General features: G+C 38.3%; 1 protein-coding gene across 4 annotated transcripts in view; it reads left to right on the plus strand.

Annotated features, from left to right (window-relative positions):
- The first annotated feature begins 2,338 nt into the window (after positions 1–2,338).
- Positions 2,339–23,047, plus strand: part of UBE2W (ubiquitin conjugating enzyme E2 W) — a 32,665-nt gene continuing 11,956 nt past the window's right edge. For 2 of the 4 annotated variants that reach the window (XR_008820682.1, XM_056331104.1), the window contains exons 1-2: positions 2,339–2,468; positions 20,539–20,630. Coding sequence is in view for 3 of the 4 variants with exons in the window: in XM_056331104.1 (XP_056187079.1) it covers positions 2,454–2,468; positions 20,539–20,630 (107 nt within the window). In the remaining variant the exon portion in view is untranslated. Of the gene's footprint in view, positions 2,469–2,918; positions 3,209–18,312; positions 18,444–20,538; positions 20,631–23,047 lie in introns of those variants that run through there. The other 2 variants (XM_056331105.1, XM_056331106.1) reach the window with 2 other exon arrangements.

The raw sequence follows: 23,047 nt of genomic DNA on the forward strand, positions 1-23,047 counted from the left end.
ATTTGCAGCATAGATGGAGTTATATCAGTAAACAATATTTTAGTCCAAAATGTGGTAGGTGCCTTGCTTTTAACATTGCAAAGCTCTGTGTGATAAGAAAAAAAGACTTCTTAAACATAAGGACAGTTAAAAGCTTTAATTTTTTTGTTAAAGTGGCTTTTTATCCAGAGATATTTTTTTTTTATCACAGAGTAGAAGTCATATTCATACTACACAAAGTAGTTAGCTTAAGACTACAAAACTGTTCTTTCCATGCAAAACTAGCCTGCAGTCTATGAAGTGTGCTGGCACCCATAAGCTTATGCCTTTTCGTATCTTCTGACCTTCAACAGGGTTTTCTGGAACAGAGTTAAGAAACTGAATATAATGGATTTATATCAGTTTTATCTTACTGTGATTACATCAACATGGATAGTCAGTATGTCCATGTTTATAGCTGAACACATGTCCGTTGCTTAAACTTGATGTTCTTGCCATCTTTGTGGCATATGGCATAAAGAAATGTATTTTAGGATAAACATATGTTTGGATTATGCAAAACGACAGCATCTAGTAAAACAGAAATAACGACATTCCACTTAATGCTGTAATGGCCTCAGTTAGTTCTGAAGACCTGCAGGAAAAAGAAACCTCTACCAGGTCTTAATGTCTACTTAATGCAATAAATCCTCTGCAACCTAAACAGTGTTGCAAAATCATATAGTATATAAATACTGACTTCAGGGAAAACACACAGAGCAAGACTCTTCCAACTTCAGTGTTACCAGAGCAATGCCAAGTTGGATGGCATCAGGAACCCAGTTTGTGACTGAGAATTGAGGCTGAATTTAGTGAACGAGACCTATGGGATTCATCTTACTTGGCAATACTTTTTGCATCCTTACCTTCGGTAGGCTCGTCTGCTTCAGCAAATTCCCACAAAGCCAAGAGGCTCATTCCCTTCTGCAGCTAAGTCACAGGGCAAGGATACTCCTGCTGCTTTCTGGTTTTCCCTTTAAGCAAACCCCAGAAGTTTGTATGCTCACTTTAACATCAGCAACACTGCTGACACAGGATGGAAGTTGGAAGCTGATGCCATGTTGGGATGGGTTTTTGTTTTCCTCCAGTTAGCTGTTTTCAAAGTTGAGGATACTTGAAAAAATACCAGAAAGTAAAGCTTGTAGGTAGTAGAATCTTGCATCACACTAAATAATATGGTAAAAGAAAGCAGGCGGTCTTTCAGATGTACAGGCCTCCTTAACGTCTAAAATTAAAGCAGCAGATTTCAAAGGTAAATACAAACCAAGAACAATCGTTCAGTAATTTAACTGGATGTGTATCAGTTAGGCCATCTCTGAAGGAAAAATCAGGTGCTACTGATAAGAGCAGAGGTGACCCAAGGGGATTCTTTAGCATCATCAGAAAGTGCGGGTGTGAAGGGATAGACAAAAAGTGCTCTAATGGTTTGGGAACATGCAGCAAGAACAGTGAGAAGATGGGAGATTATAATCACCCATAAAATCAGTATCTCTATTAAATCTTTTGTTTTAGATACCCACTAGGATTATGAGTTTTATAGTTTTCTTTGGAAAAACATTTTGTAGGTTTGTCTTCAGGATCCATTAGGTCTGAAATACTATAGCTGGTGTAACTGCTTTATGAAAAGTGTATCTGCAAGTTGCTTCATTTATTGGTTGCATGCAGTTTGCTTCTACTGAGTGGTGCTTATTTCCACCTACAGAGTCATCACAAAATCAGCCAGTGCAAAGGACAAAGGATGTTCCGGCTCAGGAAAGGAAAATGCAGAATCCAAAAATGCTCCCCCACTTAAAATACACCCATGCTAATTTGGGCAGTACAGGAAAAATCAGGCTTTCTGAAGACTGAATGAAGGCCTGTGGTGGACCAGCACGGGACACAGAGGGAATCGCCTCCCCCGCCCGGTGAGCCGCCCATCACCCGGAGGCGCCGCCAGGCCCTCGCCCGCAGCCGCCCGGCCGTACTGCGCGCAGGGAGCGCCGCGGGGCCAGGCCTGCTGCAGGGCCCTAGGCCGGCCTTCCCGCAGGCCACGCCAGGCGTGAGGGGCGCCCCGAGACCCGTACACGGGCACCGCCGGCGTTACCGGATCCCTCACGCACTCCGGAGGGGCACATCTAACAGTCTCCACAAACGGAGCGCGGCGGGCGGTCAGCCCGCTCCGCGCCCCCGGCAGCGGTGACGGCCGACCCTATAGCCGGCGGGAGACGCCGATAAGGCCCCCTGCCCCGCCGCAGGCCAGGACGTCGGCGACGGCCGCCCCAGCCACCCCGGCCCCAGCCACCCCGGCCCCAGCCCCGGCCGCGCCGCCCCCTCCTCGCGCATGCGCGGCCGCCCGGCCGGTGGCGCGGGCACGTGACCGGGGAGGGGACGGGCGCGCGGCGCTGCGTCTCCGTGGGTCCGGGCCGGCGGCGCAGAGGGTAGGGGGAGGATCCATCATGGCGTCTATGCAGGTGAGGAGCCTGCGGCGGAGCCCGGACAGCGCCGGGACGCGGGGGCGGTGGCCGGGCGGCGGCGGCGGCCCGGAGCCGGGAGGGGCCGTTTCGCGAGCTGTTTCTCCGGGCATGTGCGCGGTGGTGCGCCCCGGCGAGCGGCCGCCGGGGCAGCGGCTGAGGGAGCGGGTTGCGGCCGCGGGTGTAGGGGGATCGGCGGGGCCGGGCAGGGCGGGGGGCGGCGGGCTAGGGCCGGTACGGCGCTGGGCCGGAGCGGCGCCCCGCGGGGGCAGGCAGTGAGGGGCGAGGCCGGGTGCGGGGGGGGGGAGGAGGGAGCCGCAAGTGAGGGCGGGCGGGGCGGGATGGCGGGGGGGGGGGGGGGGGGGGGGAGGGGAGGAGGTGGGGGGAGGCACCGGGGGTGGGGGGGGAGTTGCCTCGGGGAGAGGTTTGGCAGCGGTGCGCCCCCTCCCTCGGGAGGCGAAGGGATCCCTCTCCCCCTCCCCAGGGTTTGAGGGAGCCACTGGCCAACGGTTCCATCTTGCCGGGCGTTTTGGGGTTACGGCGCCCTGACTGTCGGGCTCGGGGGGCTGGGGCAGGCGGGTTTTGTCCCAGGCCGTGTGCCCGTGCTGCCCGTGGGCTCCTCTTTCTTCGGGTAAAATGAGATTGTATGTGGTGTCGGTCCTGTGGCCAGATAACGTCTGGTTTTACTTGGATGGGGTTGCTGTAGGTACAGTGGCATGAAACACGCTGCTGCTTGACAGGTATTTCCAGCTGAATTATTTATTCATACCTTCTCCCAAGGAGTTCTTAAATAGTAGCTGCAGAAATTACTCTGAAAGAATGGATCGCTTTCACTGTGTGCTGCTCGGAGTGGATGGTGATTTATTATGACTGGGGTGGGAGAAAAGATTGCTGGGTTTTGTGGCAGTAGCCCCTGTCTTTCCTTATTTCACCTGCGACTGTTCAGCTTTCCCCCGAATTCTTACAGTTTTCCATTTTGGTTTTAGATCTGGATGATCTAGTGCTTCTGTTCTCTTTCTCAGACTGCTGTTTCTTTTCTTTTCTCTTTCCTGTTTTCATTTTGGTTCAGTATAACTTACATTTTCTTTTACTAATAATGGAACAGCTCAGAGTATGCAGAATGAATTATGTTATTTTAATTGTCCTGATAGTCTGAATTTAGCATAGCTAAAAAGAGTTAAATGTCAAAGCACTGAACTTTGGGGTAAAAATTCTGCTCGTGAAGTCTAGAAGCATAAAAACCCCATGGTGCGTCCGAGTTGTTGAAATGAAATGGGATCGAGAACTCGAACGTACTGTACAGAATGTTCTTCATTTAGCAGTAGCTTAGACAGTCTGATCTGCCTTCTTTTTAACAGCTTTATCTGGCAAATGCATTTTTGTAATGCTCTTCTTTTAATGCTCAGACTTTCACAAGAATAACTGCAAAATAGAGGCAATAGTTTATCAAGTAGTATCTTTTATAAAGCTGTGTGAAAAGTGTTGGGGAGTGACAGCTCTGAAACTTGAAGGAGGCACTCAGTGGGACTTTGTAAAACTGCTGTGTTGCTGTCTGTGGCCTAGTAAATTACCTTCTACAGCTTACCTCACCCTCATTCCTGTTGCTCCCCCTAGTAAAGGGGAAATAGTGATTACAAATTACGTTGTTTAAGATATGTGAATGACAAATGTCGCCCCAAAGTAAGATGTGTGGAGGGTAGCACTCATTTCCTGAAAATACAGCCATGGTGATTGCTTTTTAATGTTATAATTGCTTTCATTTCAGAAATACCAGCTGTATGAATACACTTTTTTTTTTAATGGTTTTCTGTTGTCTTTTGATGAGAGGCTCAAGGCAATTTATGGAGGGTTTTTTTTTGTCTGTGTACTGGTAGTTGTATAATGTTCTGATGACCTCTTTCTGAGTTTAGTAAACTCAGAATTTAGTAATGTAGTTTAGCAAATTGGAAATAGAGTTGTCTGGGATTTTTTTTTAAAATAAATAGGAAGCATAAATGGAAAACTAGTAAGTGAACTGTAAAATTAGGAAGTTTCTGAATAGTAGACACCTTCCCTGCTGAACAAGACTTCACGGCTCTGAATTCTTCTATTAATTAACATTTAAATCTCCAGTGCAAAAAACATTTCACAAAGAAAGCCGTTGTATATAATTTTAAGTATTTTTTTGGTTCAGGATCATTTAATTTATTATTATTTGTACTAACATGTAATATGTAAGTTGTCTGACGTAAAGAGGAGACATCCTTTTTTTGATTATGTACAGTGTTTTTAAATACCCAATGTTTAATTGAAATGTTTGTGCAACTCATTGCAGTCTCTGACTATACCAGTCGTTTATCACTGTGGTATTATGACAATTCCTTTTTTTATATTTCTGGTAAGAATGATATATTGGTATGTTAAATAAGTTTTAGTTACTTCTTAAACTGCTGTAAATTCAGACAGCAATATATGATGCCCTGGGTTAATTACATCTTATTTTTACAGATCCACTGAAATGTCTCTGATTAACTTAAAGCTAGAGTTATCTCATCAGCTTGTTCTAAGTCAATCTACAAGGAAAGTTTTGGAACCGTAAGAAATCACCTCATTTTACCGGTGGTACTGAACATGAAGGGCTGCTGTGGTTGAGTTGATGCATAGTAAATTGTAAAACTTGAGAGTTTGAGCTTCTATGTGTCTCATTTAAATTCATTGCGATCATTGTCTGTGTGGACATTCTTTAATGGTAGTTTTCTGTAACACTTTTTTTCTGGAATAATAGAACCAATGTTGATGAGACTCTTATGTTTTTGTTTTCTATCCACAGTGTTGTCTAATTTGCCACTACTGGACTGGTTTAAACCTGGTTTGCATAACTTTAAGCAAATCATAATTTTTTTCTTAAACAAAGCCTCCAAACAAACCTTGACAGAAAAGCATCTGTTTTCAAGATTTTTTTTCCCAGAAAGGGCTCAAGTTTGTGCAACTTTTTCCTGAAAAAAAACCCAGAAATATTCTGAAAAGTAGAAAGTAGTTTAGAACAAGTGAATAGAATGGATTAGCTTCAGAATATTTGGTATAGCATCTTTAGTAATCTGAAGTAGTAAAGCTACAGATAACAAATATATGGCAAAAGCTGAAGAAATAAGCAGTAAATACTTTTTCTCAGGACAGCTGGAAACACAGAACTTTCATTAAGAATAGAAGAGGAGGTAGAAAATAGAACCAAGGAAGTTCAGTTGAAAATGTACAGAAAATACATAATTGTTGTACAAAGCGTTAGACGATTAAGACCTTTCTCTCAACTCACAGATACTTTTTCCCTCTTCAACTTGAAAGATTGACTTTATCCATAATACTGACATTTTAATTACTGTTGTTTCACCTTTCCCCTCCTTTCAGTTTTAATACCAGGTTACTTCAAACCCTGTACTATGATTGGACATATTTAAACAGCTTTCACAAACACAGCTATGGGCACAGTTTCAGGTTTGCATTTTATCACCAAAGTAACCTCTCATCTTTTCTTTAAAGTTCGGCACATGAGATTTGTACATGTGGATATATTTAAATCTGATTAAATACCGAACTAGTGTAATTAATGACACAAACAGCTTTAGTAAAGAGTGTAGAATGTTAACCTTCATCATGTGTTTGTGTTATCAGGATTTTTTTTTTTTGCCCTTGAAAACTGCCTGTTGGTGGGCCGCCATCAAATTACATGCAGACATCAAAATAAAGTGCTGCTTGAAAGGTCTTGTTCCAGCAATAGATTTTCTTCAAAATGTATGTCTAAACAGGCTTTTAATAAAATAATTGTGCTAGGTGAAAATGCAGAATTCATGCTACAGTTTGAGGTCACAAGCCCCAAACCAATATCAATACAAAAGGTTTCCACAAGTTTCACCTTAATGTTTTCACCCAGTGGGGTAGAGAATGGGGAGAATGTGTACAGGCCACTGAAATCTCAAAAAAAAAAAAAAGACACATGCTTTAGGTTAAACTTTCTTGGTTCTGTTCTTTACCTGCTTGTCTTGTCTTAGTGGAAGTCTGTGTTCTCAGCTGTTCTTAGAACAATTTCTTATTGCTTAATCTTTCTTCAATATTGGCAGCATTTTTATTTAATAATTTGGAAATAACTTTGACAGCTTTGTCCTGGAAAAAGTTCTAAACTGTTTCTAATACATCTTCCAAAAAATCCCCAACAGACCCAACCTTAAGTGAGGAAAGCTTTCAATCAACTGAAACTTCAGTGGTGGTGCACATGTGTTCTGTACTGTTAAACATCATAGTATGGGATGCTGTTTGTGTTGTTTCAAATATTTTAAAAACAAAAACAAAATTAGTGGTTACTGTAACTATATAACCAGTTCTGGGATAAAAACACAATTAAATTATTGGTCGTTAGTAACAACTTGAAGTATTTAGAGATGCCATTGGTGAAACCCTGTTGAAGACAAAAATTTCCATAATTTTTTAAACAGAAAAACTGCAAGTACAATAATGGAGACCAGAATGAGTGGAGAACAAAAAGCATTTCTCTTGTCCAGTAAAAGGTTGTTGTCTTTTATGTAACCTTCAGTTATCAGTGTGTACTGATATGTGGTATATTAGCTTTGGCATATAGCCATGCTACAGTAAAATAAGATAAATGTAAAATTATATTTTAGTTATTTTAACAGAGTGAGTTACTTTAATCTTGGGGTTTTTTTATAATCTCTTAAAGTGAGTTGAATATCAAGTGGAGTTTAAAATTTGTAGTCTTTAAGTAAAACAGAAGTTATGGCTTTAGGCCCTGAGAGTTTCATTTGCTTGTTTTTGTATCTGCCTGCATAAATAGTGTTTTGGGAGACAATTTGCCTCATTTTTTGAGCTAGAATAAAAGAATTCACTTCCGGAAAAGAAAGCAGTAGTACATAAGTTTACTGAAACCAGTGTCCCTGGTCAGCAGACCTTTCTTCCAAATAGACCAACTATATAGCTAAAATATAGAAAACAATGAATGCTTTCAACCTGTCACATTGAACACTGATATCTCATTAATATGTGTATGATTTAAATCAGGAAAATAAAAGCAGGCAGGCATTTATTGTAAAGAATAGTTATTCCGGTTGATTGTAAATATTTTTGGTCAGTGTTTGATAGTGTCTTGCACTTCCTTTTAGGCTTAGCTATTCAAGCTCTCAGAAGGGGAAAAGAGAAAACAATATGTTTGCAAAAGCCAGGGAATGTTGTCTTATTAAGCTGCTCCCTTGGAAAGCTTGGTGAGTTTGTAATTAATAAGCTAAAGCAGCTTAGCTCAAACAATGTGTGAAACTTACGTGATCAAGCACTTTAATTGTTTGCTTAAATTCTACCAAGCTAAGACTTGCAGACTAAAGGATCCTCACTATATATTTACAGATACAGGCTGTACTTATGAATACTCCCAGAGATTGTGATTAAATTACCTCTACTAATATGAAAGAGAGAAGGTGCAACTTCCATTGAGTTTACCCATAGTTATGGCTGTGTTCAGTGAATGCAAATGTGTTTGGTATAATGATGCTGTCTCTTAAGCAGCCTTGGTTTACAAACAAGGGATGAACTTTCAAGTAGTTCACAGGCTAAAGTTTCCACTGGGGGGTGCAGAGGGGAAGAGTGTGGCAAAGGTCTTTTTCTCAGTACTTGGAGCCAAAAATTTTGTGTATCTTGCATGGTTTTGAAGTAGGGAAGGACTGTGACAGAGCTGTCAGCTGGGGGCTGGGTTTTTGCCTTTTGAAGGGAGAAAGAGACTATATTACCCATTAATTGAAACCTGTTATAACTTCATTTGTTAAAACCAAATGAAAACAAAGTAAATAAGTTAAATGCTTTAAAATAAAAAAAGCCAGTAATCAACCTTTTGTGACAGAATGAAGGTCAGGTAACCTTTCTTCTGCCTGCTTTTGACAGGTGGTGAGGGCTTTCAAGAGATGTTTTGGAATCTGTGCCAGCTTTTGCAGGTTTTTTTTCTTTTTGTTTTCCCTCTGAGGTGACCTTAATCACTGGAATGAAAGACAGGTATCAGTCTGGGGTGGCAGGGGAAGAAGGGAGGGAACCCCATAATTTCTGGGAGCAGTATTAATATGTTAGAAAAGAAAGGACAGAAGTTAATGGTGGTAGAGCAGGAATTACAAGGCACCTTGTTTTGGTAATTAGTGATCTGATTGAGAATACTAGCTTTTCATCCTTTCGTACACAGTATTAAAAAATAATTGTTTCTCCTTGGATAATTGCAAAGTTGTTTGTTACCTTTTTTATTCAACTTAGTTAAAAGTACTGCTTGATCAGCCTCAAGAAGAAAATCCTGTATGTGTCAATAAATGATAATAATAGTTTACTAGAGTATAGCAAATATAGGGGCTAAAAGTCTGCTGGAATAAAATGCTTTCTAAAAGTTGATGCTGCTTGTTCACATAGATTTATTTATTTCTTCTTGATTAGAAATTGATAGCCAATAATGAGAAGAGACAAGGCAACTAAATGGAGTAAAGTTTCCTAAGCATAGAAATTCACTCCCCATCGTCTTTAGGGATACAGATTTGATGAATATTTAAATATTTTACAGTTTGTGGCTTCCAACGTTTCCCCCCTTTTCTTCCAAAGGCTTTTTGTCAGAATACAGCATTTCATCTTGGTTATCGACCTTTGGAATCTTTTTTTATAAAGATGAGAAATTCCCGGGTAGACATATGATTGCCCTCATTGTGCCAGCCCTTGCTGTTGTCTTAAATCAGTTTCATTAACTGAAGCAGTTCAAATAATGCAAGACTCTTGTTCTTAAAAGATGAAATTATTTGTGTTTTACTTTTTAGTACTGTGTGAGGCTTGTACTGGGTGTTGGTACATTTGAAGACACAGTTTGTAAAGCATATGACTAGCTGTTAGTTTCATTTTATTCTTTATTAGTGAATTTCACTTAATTTGCTTTAAAATGACAGATTCATTGTAAAAAAAAAACGATTCCCTGGCAAAAAGCTTTTCAGACTGGAGTACAGTGTGTTGTGTGTGTAGTTATTGATTTAACTTTAATTATACTGTAGTTCTGATTTCAGGTTGAATTTGTCTCTTAGTAAATTTTAGTCAAGCATATTATTCTCTTCAGAAGAGGACTGTGTTGCTTTGATCTTTCAATCAAATATTTTAGAATATTTTGGAGCATGTGTAGGTAATACTCTGTTACCGAACTGGGAAATCAACAATCCTTCCTCCCACCCCCCGAATCCATCACCTAATATATTTTTGAATGCTCAGAAGAAGAAAAAAATTAGTGGTGGAAACTTATTCGTAAGTAGCTCATTAAAAGATTCATACATTGTCTTTTGGTTCGTTTAAAAAGAGAGAAATGTACAAAATGCCTGACATTTAGAACTTGAAGTATGGCTTGGTCTGGGAAAACAACATTAGAACTGGGTTGCCAGATGTTAACATGTTTTATTAGAAATGAGGAGGAGGAGACTAATCTGCTTCTGCGTTCTCAGTACAGATTGAAAACCTGATATTCAGCCAAAAATAGACACAACTGAAAACCAATTTTTCAAATTCAAATCCTGGTATTATTTTTTATAGACAGGGTATTTTGTGAGGCTGTTTTGTTATGTGTCCTGCTGAAGCCTTAATTGGGCACATCCAGACAATGATCTTTCTTTCCTCCTCTGGGCCATGATTAAAACTTACCAGGAGAACTTCAATTAGGAGAAATTCATGCAGGACTCTGATAATCAAGTGTCTGGATGGTTTGTGAGTTTGGTAGTCTGGGCCAAATGTTTTCAGCTGAATTAAGGAATATACTCTGCAGGGGCTTTCTTGAATGGCATGATTGATTAGGAAACAAAGGATTTTTTTGATTTATAGGAACTGTCATATTTTCTTTAGCTTCCTTAAGTATCAAGATGGACTGTAGCAGGTAATTTTTTCTTAAATTTCACAATTTTTAATCTTTACCTTGTTTCTTTTGCCTTTGAGAGTTTTTGGTATTTAAAGTTAGGTTTCTAATTGGAGAGTAACATGCAATCAGTTCCAGCAATACTTAACAGTGTTAAAAATGCAGGGGGTGTGTGTGTTGGTTTTTTGGGGTGTGGTATGGGTTTTCTTTTTTCTGTAGAGGCGTTTTGTTTGAAAAGTAGGGCTATCTACCCAGTGTTTAGAATGTCATATTCTGGATTTGAGATACTTTTCTGTAAGAAATGTGTGAATGGAAGAATCAAAATAATGAAAATAGAGTTGTTGCTGATCTTACTCTCTCAGGCTAGTAAGTTGCACTAGCAGAGTAGCAACAGCTTTGCTTATGAATCAACATGGTGGTGGTGTAACAACACGGTTGTTGCAGCCTGTTAACAGCTCTTCCTGTTCTGGTAGGGGGTTACTGCTTTGCATTCATTCAGTGAGGGAGAGCTTGAAGAAATCTGTTTCCTGCATGCAAAAGCTTCTTCAAAACAGAAAGGACATTTTTTGTGAAACATTTTATAACTTGAGTAAGGGTGAAGGTGGCAGCCTGTAGCTCTTAAGTAAAATGTAAATTATTTGCTAGGACTCCATCATAGTACTGACAGTGCTTTTGCACTAACAGTTTGCTGGATACATCTAAATCTTTGGGTGTGGAAGAGAATAGTTGGTAGTTACTGAAGAAAAATTGTTAGGTCTCCCTAGGGTGCAGTGGCTTTACCAGCATAAAGTAGAAGAATAGAGCCCCTGAGGGATTGATTTTTAAATTTTAACTGTTTATGAGTTCGTTTCTTTTCCTCTTTGATTTACAAGACAAATTCAGATTTGAGTTTATGGTACCTAGGAAGGCTTGACCTTGGAAGGCTACTCCTTTCTTGAATCATTGCAACAAAGAGAGTGGAATTAGAGTGCGTGGAAATAGGTTTCTAACAGTATTCAAGTGAGATGTTCTGGACACCCGTGCTTCCTCATCAGTGAAGTTGCTGTTCTGTCTTTTTGTCATATCCTCATGATACTGCCTAACTGAACATGGCTAGTAGAGTCCCTACCACTCCAGGTGAAAAGGCTTCCATGTGTCACCTTAATTGCCCATCACAGCTTGTTTTAGTGGTAAAAGAAGGTGTGGTGATAGAACTCTTCCTCCAGCAGAAATGAACAGAAGCTGTTTGCCCGTTTCCCACTTTTTGCTCTACTGGTAGGTTTCTGCTCTGCAGGTAGAGAAAAATTGCTTTTCTCCCAGCTGTTTTCTACCATACTCCTATCACTGCCCTCGATATATCCTGTCTTGTACTGAGTCTTCATTTGGTTTAATCAGCTCAGTTTTTCTCTCCCTTCCTTTCTCTCAAAAAGAGGAAAGTCTCTAAAATAGACTTTCAAGTCTGTCTTAAAGGTTGTTCATAGGTATAGTGTTTGTCTAAGCTTATCATTTAGTTTACCCATTTAAGACACTGCACATTTCATACAGCATTCCTTGAAACACCAAAAAGTGGAATATTCAAGAACTGCAAAGATAAAGCAGTTGAATATATACATTGATCTTTCTTCAATTTTATTTTGTATCATTCACCTTTATAAAGTTTATATTTTTGGCTCCAAGGAGATAATAAGCCAGGAGTATGGGCACACAGTCGAACTTGATTGGATTATGGTGTTAATATTTTACTGCTAATCAACAAAGCCAGTGCAGCACTGTATGTATTCTTTGTCCACTCCAGTCATGAAGTATCATACATTAAACAATATTTGTTGGCTATCTTAGTTGCTCTCAGCTGTAGGTACATAATTTGTACTTGGTAGTGACCCATATAACTAAGGGTGCCTTGCTTTTTCACTGTACACATGTTTTTGTTCGCACATAGCTTTGTTTAACTCTCTAGGCTCCTGTTTTCCAATGGAGGGGCAAAGCTGTTCTAAGAATTCTGTCAATGGGCTTAGAAGTGGAAAGAGACACCTGATACTGTGATACCTCTCTCAATGCCTTTAAAAAAAAAAGCGATTTTCGCATACCTACAAGAGCTAGATAGTTTTTCATGGTAGAAGAGGAAAATACCTTTGACTGCATGGTTGCATTGTCAGGGATTGTGGTTCAAGTCTGTCTACCTGTCTGTCCATGGGTATAATCCTTGTTTGTGGTAGAATCAGAAAAAAGATCCCTGGTTTTGGGAAATGTGATCATGATGCCATCATGCATGCTTTAGGAATATAGGATATTGCCTTTTGATGTAGCTGACAGGGTCACAGGGATCAGTGAAATAATTTTCTGTCTGTTAATAAGCATTCATGTGATACAGAATGTCTAGCGTAATGGTGCACAGTAACCAAACTATCTGATTCTAGAAGATGCATTCTGAAATACTCATGTTATCAACTTTCAAACCTCTTCCTGTCCTAAGTTGCTACCCTCTCCCCCTTTTCACGTATTGCATCTTTATATGCTTCTGCTCTACCTTCTGCTTCTTTTTATGATTCACCAGGAATCAACACAAGTGAGAATTCAGCTGTGGCATTTGAGATATTGCTGCACCAGTTCCAGAGGTGGCCAAGTAAGATGTGTGCCAGTTTGGAGGAAGAAGAATGTATTTTTGCTTAGCAAAGGTGCTAGAAGCTATTGGCTTCAGAGATATATTTAACTTGAACTATGACAGACAGTGAGCGCGGTCTATCAGGACTGAAATGATACAGGTGCTTGCAAGCTGTCTGGGGAGCCGGCAGGAATTTTACTCCACTGATGCCAGTTAATTTTGTGTTCTTCGCTTCACATGCTTTGAGTCTTATGGGCTTGACACTTTGGAAAAATCTGTGGAGGATAAATGAAGGGGTTGCACAAATCCTATTTGACAGAATTAGCAACAGAATACAAGCCACTGCTATGTCAGTTATGTCTCAACTGCTTGAATAAACTTTCTTTTGGAACTGATGTTTGGATCAGTGTTGTGCGTTTTGATTTCATCCTTGAATCATCCTTCCCTGTAGAGGTAGGTGAATTAAGTAATCTTCATTACAAAGACTTCCACCTTTTTGGAAATATTTGTATAAACCACTGGTTGTGTCACTACTCTGCCTTTTGCAGCTGTTTATTCCTTTATTTGAAGGACTATGGTGTTAGCCAGCCTCGGTTTTCTGATCTTGCTACTCTGCTGTTCTGTTTCCCTCTAGATAGTGAATGTTTTTTAGTATTGTGATACTTTTTGATTTTGGTTTATTTGGAACTTGTATTAAAAGAATATTTAAGCATAAACTCCTCTCTCAAAAATAAGGAAAAGATTAAATTAAGATTGCCTGTGCATTCTTCATTCTCCCTTTATTTAACTCCGTGATTGCAGTCCGTGACAAGCAAGAAAGGAGTTCCTGTATGAAATCTTAAGATGGACTAGCAGAAACATTGGAAAGATGGTCTTGTGATATGAAAGAACAGTACATCAAGCACAGATCCCAACTGAGGAAGTTGGTGACAGTGAGGATGTCTGGAGGTTCCTGGTGATACTTTGTGTAGAATTCTCACCTTCCAGAGCATATCAATGTATAGAAAATATCTCTCTGGAAGTTACTGTGGGAGTGAGTAGCTACACTAGCTTGTGTTTTGACTTAAAGGAGCTGGTTGAGAGGCTGAAAGCAACTTGAATATGTGATCAAAAAAAAAGGTATTCCTGATCCATAGTAAGAAAAAAAGCAGAAGTAATAATGATACTGACTTTAGATATGCATGTCTTAACATAGCTGGAGATCTGTAAATAAAGAGGGACTCCTTATAATCAAGAGTGTTGAAGGGCTACAGGTTTCTAGAAGAAAATACTAAATTACAGTGACAAGCTGTCTCAATGTGGAAAAAATATAGGAATAATAGTAAAAGCAGTATGGCTACATGAGAAGCTATTTAGTGACTTGGAAGATTGAAAAGGCTTTGTACAGAACAGTGAAAATAAGTAATTACTGCTAAAGCTCAATATGAAAGGAAGGGACGAGCATGTAAGAGTGAAATCTGTCCATGGTTCATTGTTTTAAATCAGCAGATCCAAAAAGTATTAAAAAAAGTTTTTGTAAAATACTAAAAAGATGAAGAAAGGTATGAGCCTGTGAATAGAAAAGGGAAGTACAGATGACACGGATACTTAATAAATCAGACCAAACAAAAGGACAGATTCAATACCTTTTAGGCATTGGATATTATGTCAGTCACTAGGATTCAACTGGGGGGTTGGTTTGGGGTATATTTAACTGTTTAAACAACTGAATCTGAGGTTTTTGACAATTACTTTGAGTGAGTTTTCAGATTATAAATGCTGTTTTTTAATTCTGCTGTCATGTGGAAGGGTGGCTTCTGGAAATCAGTGAACCGAATAGTCTCTGATACCTATAGGATATAATAGGCAACTTGTGAGTACCTAGATAAAAAGTAGGCAAAATGAGTTTCAGAAGAATCACATTGAACTAACGATTTCCTCCCTTTACTGCGTGGTAACTATTGTGAAAGTGGAGCAGTAGCTGTATTCTGACTGCAAATATTTTTGTCTTGCGTTAGTGTGACATGTGAATAAACTCACAAGAAAAATGTGTTAAAATCATTATTAAATCATTTTGCATATATCTATATAAATAAATCATTAAAATAGAAATTGATGGAGTTTTTTTCCTTATTAATTGCAAAGACCACTTCTCAAGGTATCACAGCTGTAGTTTGGTTGTAGTAAAATCACTCTTGTTTCAGCTGGGTGTCTAAGAGTGGGTGTTTTCTGTCCAGCTGAGTGGATTTCTAAAGGGTATTTCGAGGGCCGTCTGCACTGGCTTAAAAGAACGAAGTGTTCAGTTGAGTAAAGACTGAGGAAGAAGTAAGTTCAAATAGGTAAAAGAATTCACTTCTGTATCCATGAAGACCAAGAGAAGTAATTTGACATAATTTATTCAATCACCTAGACCTCTTACTGTGAAGAAAATTCTTCTAATTATAAAAGCAAGAGATAGGGTGATGTGGAAAATGTTAAAGATTTTTAACTACAAGGATATTTTAAGAATCTTTAATCCATCCTTCTGTTAGAAAGATGGAGAGGTGACTTCCCTGAGGTATCTTCAAGTGTTAAATTTCTCAGATTCTACAAATAAGAGACAGTTAAAATTGTCTGAAAAGTGTTAATCCATTATACTTTTTCCGGCTATGTATGTTGCTGCTAATTCTTAAGAATTTTGTGCCTCAAAAAGTTTTCTGTATTCATGGCTGTCAAATACAAGGAAGGCTTTTTTTCCCCTCTGAAATTGTTCCTTTTTAAAAGCTTAATTTCAGAAACTTGCAGTTGCAGTGTGCCTTTTGTATGTGATGTGTGGGCTTGGTATATCAGTCATGGTTTTTTAAAAAGCGCATAACTGAATTATCTCGAAGCTAAGAGTACATGTTTCTGGATTTGTGCATGATGTTACAGTAGTCTTTAGACAGCGTTACCCTGAGAAAATCAGTGTTCTTTGTAACCTCTTTGGTTAGCTAGTGCAAATATTGCTAAACACCAGAGAGGAATTAATTTCAAGTTGTTGCATTTAAACCTCAGATGTTTTCTGGGTTACTGTGGTAACCAGGAGCTCAATTTCCTAATTAAACTGTGTGAGTCTGGCCTTCAAGGGCTTAATTTAAGAATTATTTTTTTTTAAAAAAACTAGATCTGGCTTGTGATAATCCAGTTTTGTTTATTAATGAAACACAACATGAGACAAATTATTTTAAGTTGTGGTAAGGGAGAGAGGAAGAAAAAATAGTCCTTCATAATATCTGTAGAGTTTATTTTCCAAATTTTCTGAATACGCTTAGCTGCATATTGGGCTGTGCATGCATATAGCCAGCAGCCCAACGGGAGTGCTCCTTCCCCTCTGACACTTGAGACCACATCTGGAGTAGTTTCTTTAGGGAGCCCCAGTACAAGGCAGACATTGATGTACTGGAGTGAGTCCAGCAGATGGCCACCAAGATGGTTAGTGGCTGAACTACATGATGTACACAGAGATGACTGGATTTCTTCGCCTTTAAGAAGGCAAAGAGAGGGTCTTTCTGATGCCTACAACAACCTAATGGGGAGGTGTTGGGGGAAATGGAGCCACAGTGGGAAGACAAGGGGCAAAACACAAATTGGAACATGAGATACTCCAATAATATATAAAAGAAATATTTTATACCATGAGGGGAGTCAAACATTGGAATGTACTGACCAGAGGCGTTGATTAAAAGACAATTTTCTAAATATTAGTTAGCCCCCCTCATAAAACATTGTTTCAGTATTTGAATGAATTCTGGATGGTAGGCCATGATGCCCTCTACCATTTTGTTACAGTTGTTATAGATTACTCTCGACCTTCTTCTGGAAAACGTCTATAGGCAGCTGTTTGTTAGTCTGTACAGAAATGAGTTGATGCTTGATAGAAGAAATGAAATTTTGAAAGTGTCTGTGAAATCCTATTAAAGATACCCAACTATGTTCATCAGATAAGGTGTGGTTAATTTGTATGGCATAGTTGATGGAACAGTAGTACGTTGTAAAAGAGAGAGTATTATTTTATTATTCCAGTTGGGAAAAAAAACAAATAAGGGCTTATATTCTCACAAGCATCACATATTAAATGTGTATTAGTTGGTCCAGTAGAAGTAATTCTGTGTAGAGTTTGCCTTGCTTCTGTCTGTAGTGGCGAGAGTAGTAATACTTAGGAATTCTTTAAAAGCATTTGTTTCTCCTTGAGCTGTCTAATGCTTTTAGAGTTCTTGTCACTGTGAGGACTGGAGAAATCTAGGAATTTGTTATAAAATGGTATTTTTGTCATTTAATTTCAAGGGAAGTTATCCAAGATAAGTCAGTATAGCTGGGGAGAATAAAATTGAAAAGCTTCTGTGCCAGCTCAAATAGCAGTTGTTGGTCTTCTGTTGTGATTGCCTGCAATTCTGAGGCAAGATCCTCTTCGTTTGGTGTGTGTGGGTGTTGAGGGTTTTTGTCTTTTTTTTTTTTTCTTTCTTTTTTTTTTTTCCTTGGCCTCACCCTTCAGGGAAGCAATATTGAGATACATGAAATCCATCAGGGCATAGTATAATGGAGAACACAGGTAATACTTCAGATAGGCAAAGGGTGAGAGTGGTTACAGTAGGGCTGAAAGGAGTAACACCTTTTGCTGATACTGGGTTCTCCTTGGGACATTGCTCTGAATGAAGAACAAGTCTAGAAGAGCTGTGGGTTCCTTGACCTCTGCGTCCCCTCCCAACCTTTCCAGTGTGGAGCTGTGCCCAGGAACTTACTCTTAATCAGAATTGCTCTGTAGCTCTCTATGCGTAATAGGTGATCACAGTCAGATTTTCTTTGTGGATTCCCTTATTTCAAAATGATAAATCTATTTGCTAAAGCTTGTTTTCATTTCATTACAACGCTAGCAATGTTACAGGCTTGCTTTTCTAGCTTACTGACTTTCTTTGGCTAAATAGTCAGATAATATCCATTTTCTACTCAACGTGCTCTTTTCAGCTTTATATGGGAATGACATAGGGGTTTTTTATTGATATTCTCATGGAGAGCTGCAAATACAGGTCAGACTGAACTTATGTTGATACTTGTTTGAACTGGCTAACTTGGAAACAATAATTTCTTTTTGGTCTTCAAAAATATGATTTTGTTTACTGTCTACTTTTGACCCAAAGTGTAGATGGTATCTCGTGTTATTTCTCTGGGATGCATTTTTGGATCTCAGTGTATTTTGTATTGCAACTGATGAAAAGCAATGCATTGCCTGTATGTATTTTTTATATTTATTGAACAGGCCCCCATGTGTCAGCAAATGTTTTAAGATCAGAGGAACTGAGCACTTCAGTGGTACTCTGCTGCTCAAGTACATAATTTAATTTTTTTTCCCTTTGTATAAACGGTTTTTTAGAACAAACCATCAGTATTTTATGTGAGACCTGAAAAGCTGTGAAGCAGTTGGAGAGAATATTCTTGCACTGGTGAGATGGATAAAAGAGTGACTGAGACTGTTTTAGACTGAGAAGATGGTTGCTGGAGAAAAGGGCTAAAGGTACAAACCTCAAATAAGAGGATAGATTAAATGTTGATAAATGGGATTTTTGGAAGGATGCAGAACAAACAAAATATTTCCTCTTTTCAAATTACTGTGTGTGTTCAGATTAGTGATGCCTTAATGTGGCTGCTTTTCATTTAGTTTTAAAGTGGATTTAGGTTCCTTTTTGCAAAGACAGAGTTGTATAGTTGGTCTGCATGGATCTACAGAATTATCTGCTGTTCTCACATACATTTGTTCTTTACTATTTTTTACCTGTTATTTCCAAGTCTCCTTTTTAAGGGAAGGGATTTGAATTTGCCTTATCACAGAAGGTTTTAATCTTGGAACTTCTTAAATATTTCTCTGTATGACGGTCTATACGACAAGGTGTACACAGGTTGACTACCACTGAGGTTTAATTGATGGTGGTCTTGGGAAGTATCACAAAGAGAATTGACTTCAAAACATCTCTGCCACTCTAATTAAGGATCTGTAAAATGGGTTTGGAACTTTGTTCTTTTGCAGTTTAATTCATAATAGTGGTATTGAACACTGTTGGTGTTTATAATCTGAAATTTTCTTAAACTCTGCAGGAAGCAAAGGATGACCACCAGGAGTCTAATCTGTTTTTCACTGTGTTAGTAGTGTGTGTAGCTTTTTTATGAAAGAGCTAGCATTGTTTTTTTCATTTTGTTTGTACACCAATTATAACAGCCTTTACAATTCTTTTATGACATAACATTTCAATTCAAAAATTTGTTTAATTGCTTGCAAATAAAAGGCTTTTTAAAGTGTGCATCTGGGTTCAAGGTAGAAACTTTCAAAATAGAAGTCCAAAGCAAGTTTTCAGAGCTGCTTGATAGAGACAGGGAGTTATTTCAGAATAACTGAAATAATTATGAGCATATGAGGGCCTTTTCTTTAGGAGTTGTGTGTCTGAATTTTTTGTAGTCCTATTTCAATGGTATTAATGAGATACTGAATCTCTTCTGTGTTGACAAATGAATGCTTTATTTTCCCCTGTGGATTTTTTTATGTTCTGCTAAGCAGCAGGAAAGTTGTTTGGAAAATTAGTAAGAAACAGCTAGAAATGCATGATAAACCAACATTTTAAAAAATTGTGTGTTGAATCAAAATTAGATACTAAACCCCCAAATCATATATTTTTATTCCTCCTGAGTGTACGGTAACTTTGACTAGTAGGGTGGTGGAAGTGGACTGGTAGGCAGTAAACCTCAAAATTGTTGGCAGCAAAAAGGAGAGTAAGAAATGAGAAAGTCTTGAAATTATAGTTATCTAGATGGCTTGGAAAGATAAATCATATTGCATAACTGTTTATATGGAGAAAAGACACTCTGAAAGCAGTGCCAATGATGGCATCTTACAGAGGTTGTGTTTCACATGCTCCATAGATTGTTCTGGTGGTAGTTACAGAAGCTGCTGGTTGCAGTTACTCATTTATTCCTGTCAAAATAGGTAGGAATTACCTGAGATACTGGTGTAACACTTCTAAATGCTCTGACTTTGTAGGTTCTAAGGTACAGTTACTATAAAGTTATAAAACAGTTTGTGTTCTGCACATCACATAGTCTTGTTTAGTTTTGTGTTCTGTCCTCTGGTGTGACTTGGAACAAGGCAAAGACTTGCACAGGTGCTAGATAGAAGTGTCTTAAATTATTTAAAGGAGGACGAGTTGTGCTGTTAGAATCTTGGGAGAATTAATTGTAAATCTGATGCTATCAAGGGAATATGAAATGTTCACTGCTAGGTGTAGAGTTCTGATTAACATCTTTGTAATACAACAAAATCCTGAATACCTCTGTGTATTTTGTATACAACAGTTCTTCATTTAGCAGTGTTGCAAATGTGTCTGTTGCATTTTACCAAACAAGTAAGTTTAAGGCCTGTGACTTTTTTTTGCCTGTGACTTTTTGGTTTACTTTCTAGGAGAGGAGTCCTTCCCTCTTTCTCATCTTTCAATTCCAGTTTTCATTTACGTTTTCAAATAAAACTTTCTACCTTTTAATAATTGATGGAATGTATTTTAGTGTGCTTGTTTATTGTTGAACTTCAGTTAATATTTCAAATATTCTATACAATTTCTTTATAGAAACGATTACAAAAAGAGCTGTTGGCATTGCAAAATGATCCACCTCCAGGAATGACTCTAAATGAAAAGAGTGTACAAAATTCAATCACACAGTAAGTATATAGATATATACTGTTACATTTTTGCTTACAAGCTGAGTAGCGTAAGTAAGGAGAAATTCTCGGCATGCCACTTCACCACTTAATCCAAGTAATATTCTGATTTTATGTTTTTAGTCTAGGGAGTGAAACATTGTTCTACTTAATGAGCGTATTGTAATAATGTGCTGGACGCTCTCGGGAACCGGATAGTGAATTCATTTAATTTTTATTAGGCATTTAACTGTTTAACAAAATGTCAATTGGTAAAAGCTTCTGCATATTTTAGAATAAAATAATTTAGCAATCTTTCATAGCTACTAACTTCTGAAACCCCTCTAGATTTATTGAAATAGTGGAGTAGCTGATTTAGTTTCTACGTTATTTGCGTTGAGTATATTTCGTAGCTGTTAATTTCCATTACCTTCCTTCTCTGAAGCAAGTAGTGGAAACTTCTTAAAAGAGTAAAGTTACCTAAGTACATTTGTTTGCACTTTCCTCCCTGCTGCACTTTTTTCTGTGATTAGTGAAATGGAAAGAGAAACACGGTTAAATATTCTGTGTTCTGTCCATTGAAATGGACAGTTGTTCCTGGTATTAATTTAGACTTTTTTTTAATTGAAATAAAAATATTTAGACTGTGTTGACTTTTCTTTTAGATAATTTTCTTAGTTTAATTTTAGAGAAAGTTAAAAAAAATCTTAGCAGGTGTAAAAAATTTATAAGAGTATGAATTTCAGACTGTATGTTCTGGACTACATCATTGATTGATGGATCAATTTAAACATATAACAGAGAGCTGACTTTAGTACTGCTTCACATGTACATTTTTGGTGGTGGCACTCAGACCATGTTACATGAGGCTTTTCTGAGCCTTGTATATACTGAGTTAAACACTTCTATTTTTAAATGATGCTTTTTTTGGTGATAGGTCATGCAGATGAATATGACTAAAACACATTGAAATATCACTTTCCAGAATTTAGTACAAATATTAAACTGCTGTACAATTGCTGAATTACAGCTTGTTTCTTGCTTTACTTTGGGTTTTCTTTGGGAAACAAAATACTTAAGTTTTCTGATAAAAGAACTCAATCTAATATTGAAAGTTTAAATTTAAATGTTTCACTTATTTAAACAAACAAACAAAAAACTAAATGAAAGCTTACAGCGAATGAAGAGATGGAAAAGGAAAAAAATATTGTGGGTTTTTGTCTTTTTGTGGATTTCCATTTTTCTTAGACTGTCTCTGTTTCCAGAGTACTACCTCATTGTTTTTCTGCTATATACAATTTTTATACCTTTCAATACCTTGCAAATAAAAACTTCCTTTTTACTGTCATGCTAGATTTTGGAATTGTCACTGTGTAAGAAGCTTCCTGTCACAGGCAGCATTGTATATTTTTCTCTTTGAGGGTTTTTGGTGCCAAGCAGCATGTTCTGAGTTCATTAATCAAGTTGCAGTTTTGAACTGGTGCAGTAAAGATTTGTGTAGCAATACTAGCTTGGGTTTGAATGTTGTTGAATAAAATAGTTGGATCCCACGATGTGACTGGGTCATTTGAAATGTTAAGCAGTCATCTGTTTTAAATACACAAGGATTAGAAATTTGAGGTGGCTAAACCGTAAAGCGCACAGAAAAGATGGGTTCTAGTGATTCCTTGACCATAAAAGGAGCAATGTCCAGGCAGAATTATCTTCTACTTAGTAAATGAAACTGTTTAAAAAAACTTGAAAGTGGAAATTCTGAATCACAAGGACTAATAAAGCTGAAGAATGTTGGTGCATCATGTATATAAATGTAGAATCAGAAGGCATAGGAAGAGATGAGTGATATGGAGTGCAGATAGATTAAATCTAAGGAGTCTTTGTACAGTTAGGATGTGGAACACTAGTACAGCCATCACCATGCTACTGCTGAGATGCATTCCTCCTGAAAAGTGTGACAGCTAGCCTTGCAGTAGTGAAGCAGCTTTTCTCAAAAAAAAAAAAGAAAAAAGAAAAAAAAAGTCATAGAGGGGCATATAGAAAATGTGCAGGGCTTAAATACACAGGGGGACTATATATAACAGGAAAATGGAGAGCCTGGGAAGTAGGATTATCAGGACTGCCAGCTGGAGGAGATGTTGACTTTTCCGAATACATTGCTGTTCTGAAAAAATCTCATCTTAAGCCTGATGTGAATCTGACCTGAGTATTTTTGTAGTGTCTTGCTGAATCTTTACTTTGTTGCTCGAACATGTAAAATTCAATCAAGGGTGAAAGACAGAAATGGGGAAGTGATGCTGCAGAGGATGGTGTTGAGTGATCAACAATAGAACTCCAAAATGACAGAAGTTAGATAGCAGCAGAGTGTTGCTGTAGGTGTTGAACCACATGCAAAGCATCTGTTTTTGACTGGGTTAAAAAAACCTCAACAACCCAACCCAAAA

This window comes from Falco biarmicus, chromosome 3 (assembly GCF_023638135.1).
Source record: "Falco biarmicus isolate bFalBia1 chromosome 3, bFalBia1.pri, whole genome shotgun sequence".
Classification (NCBI taxonomy): Eukaryota; Metazoa; Chordata; class Aves; order Falconiformes; family Falconidae; genus Falco; species Falco biarmicus.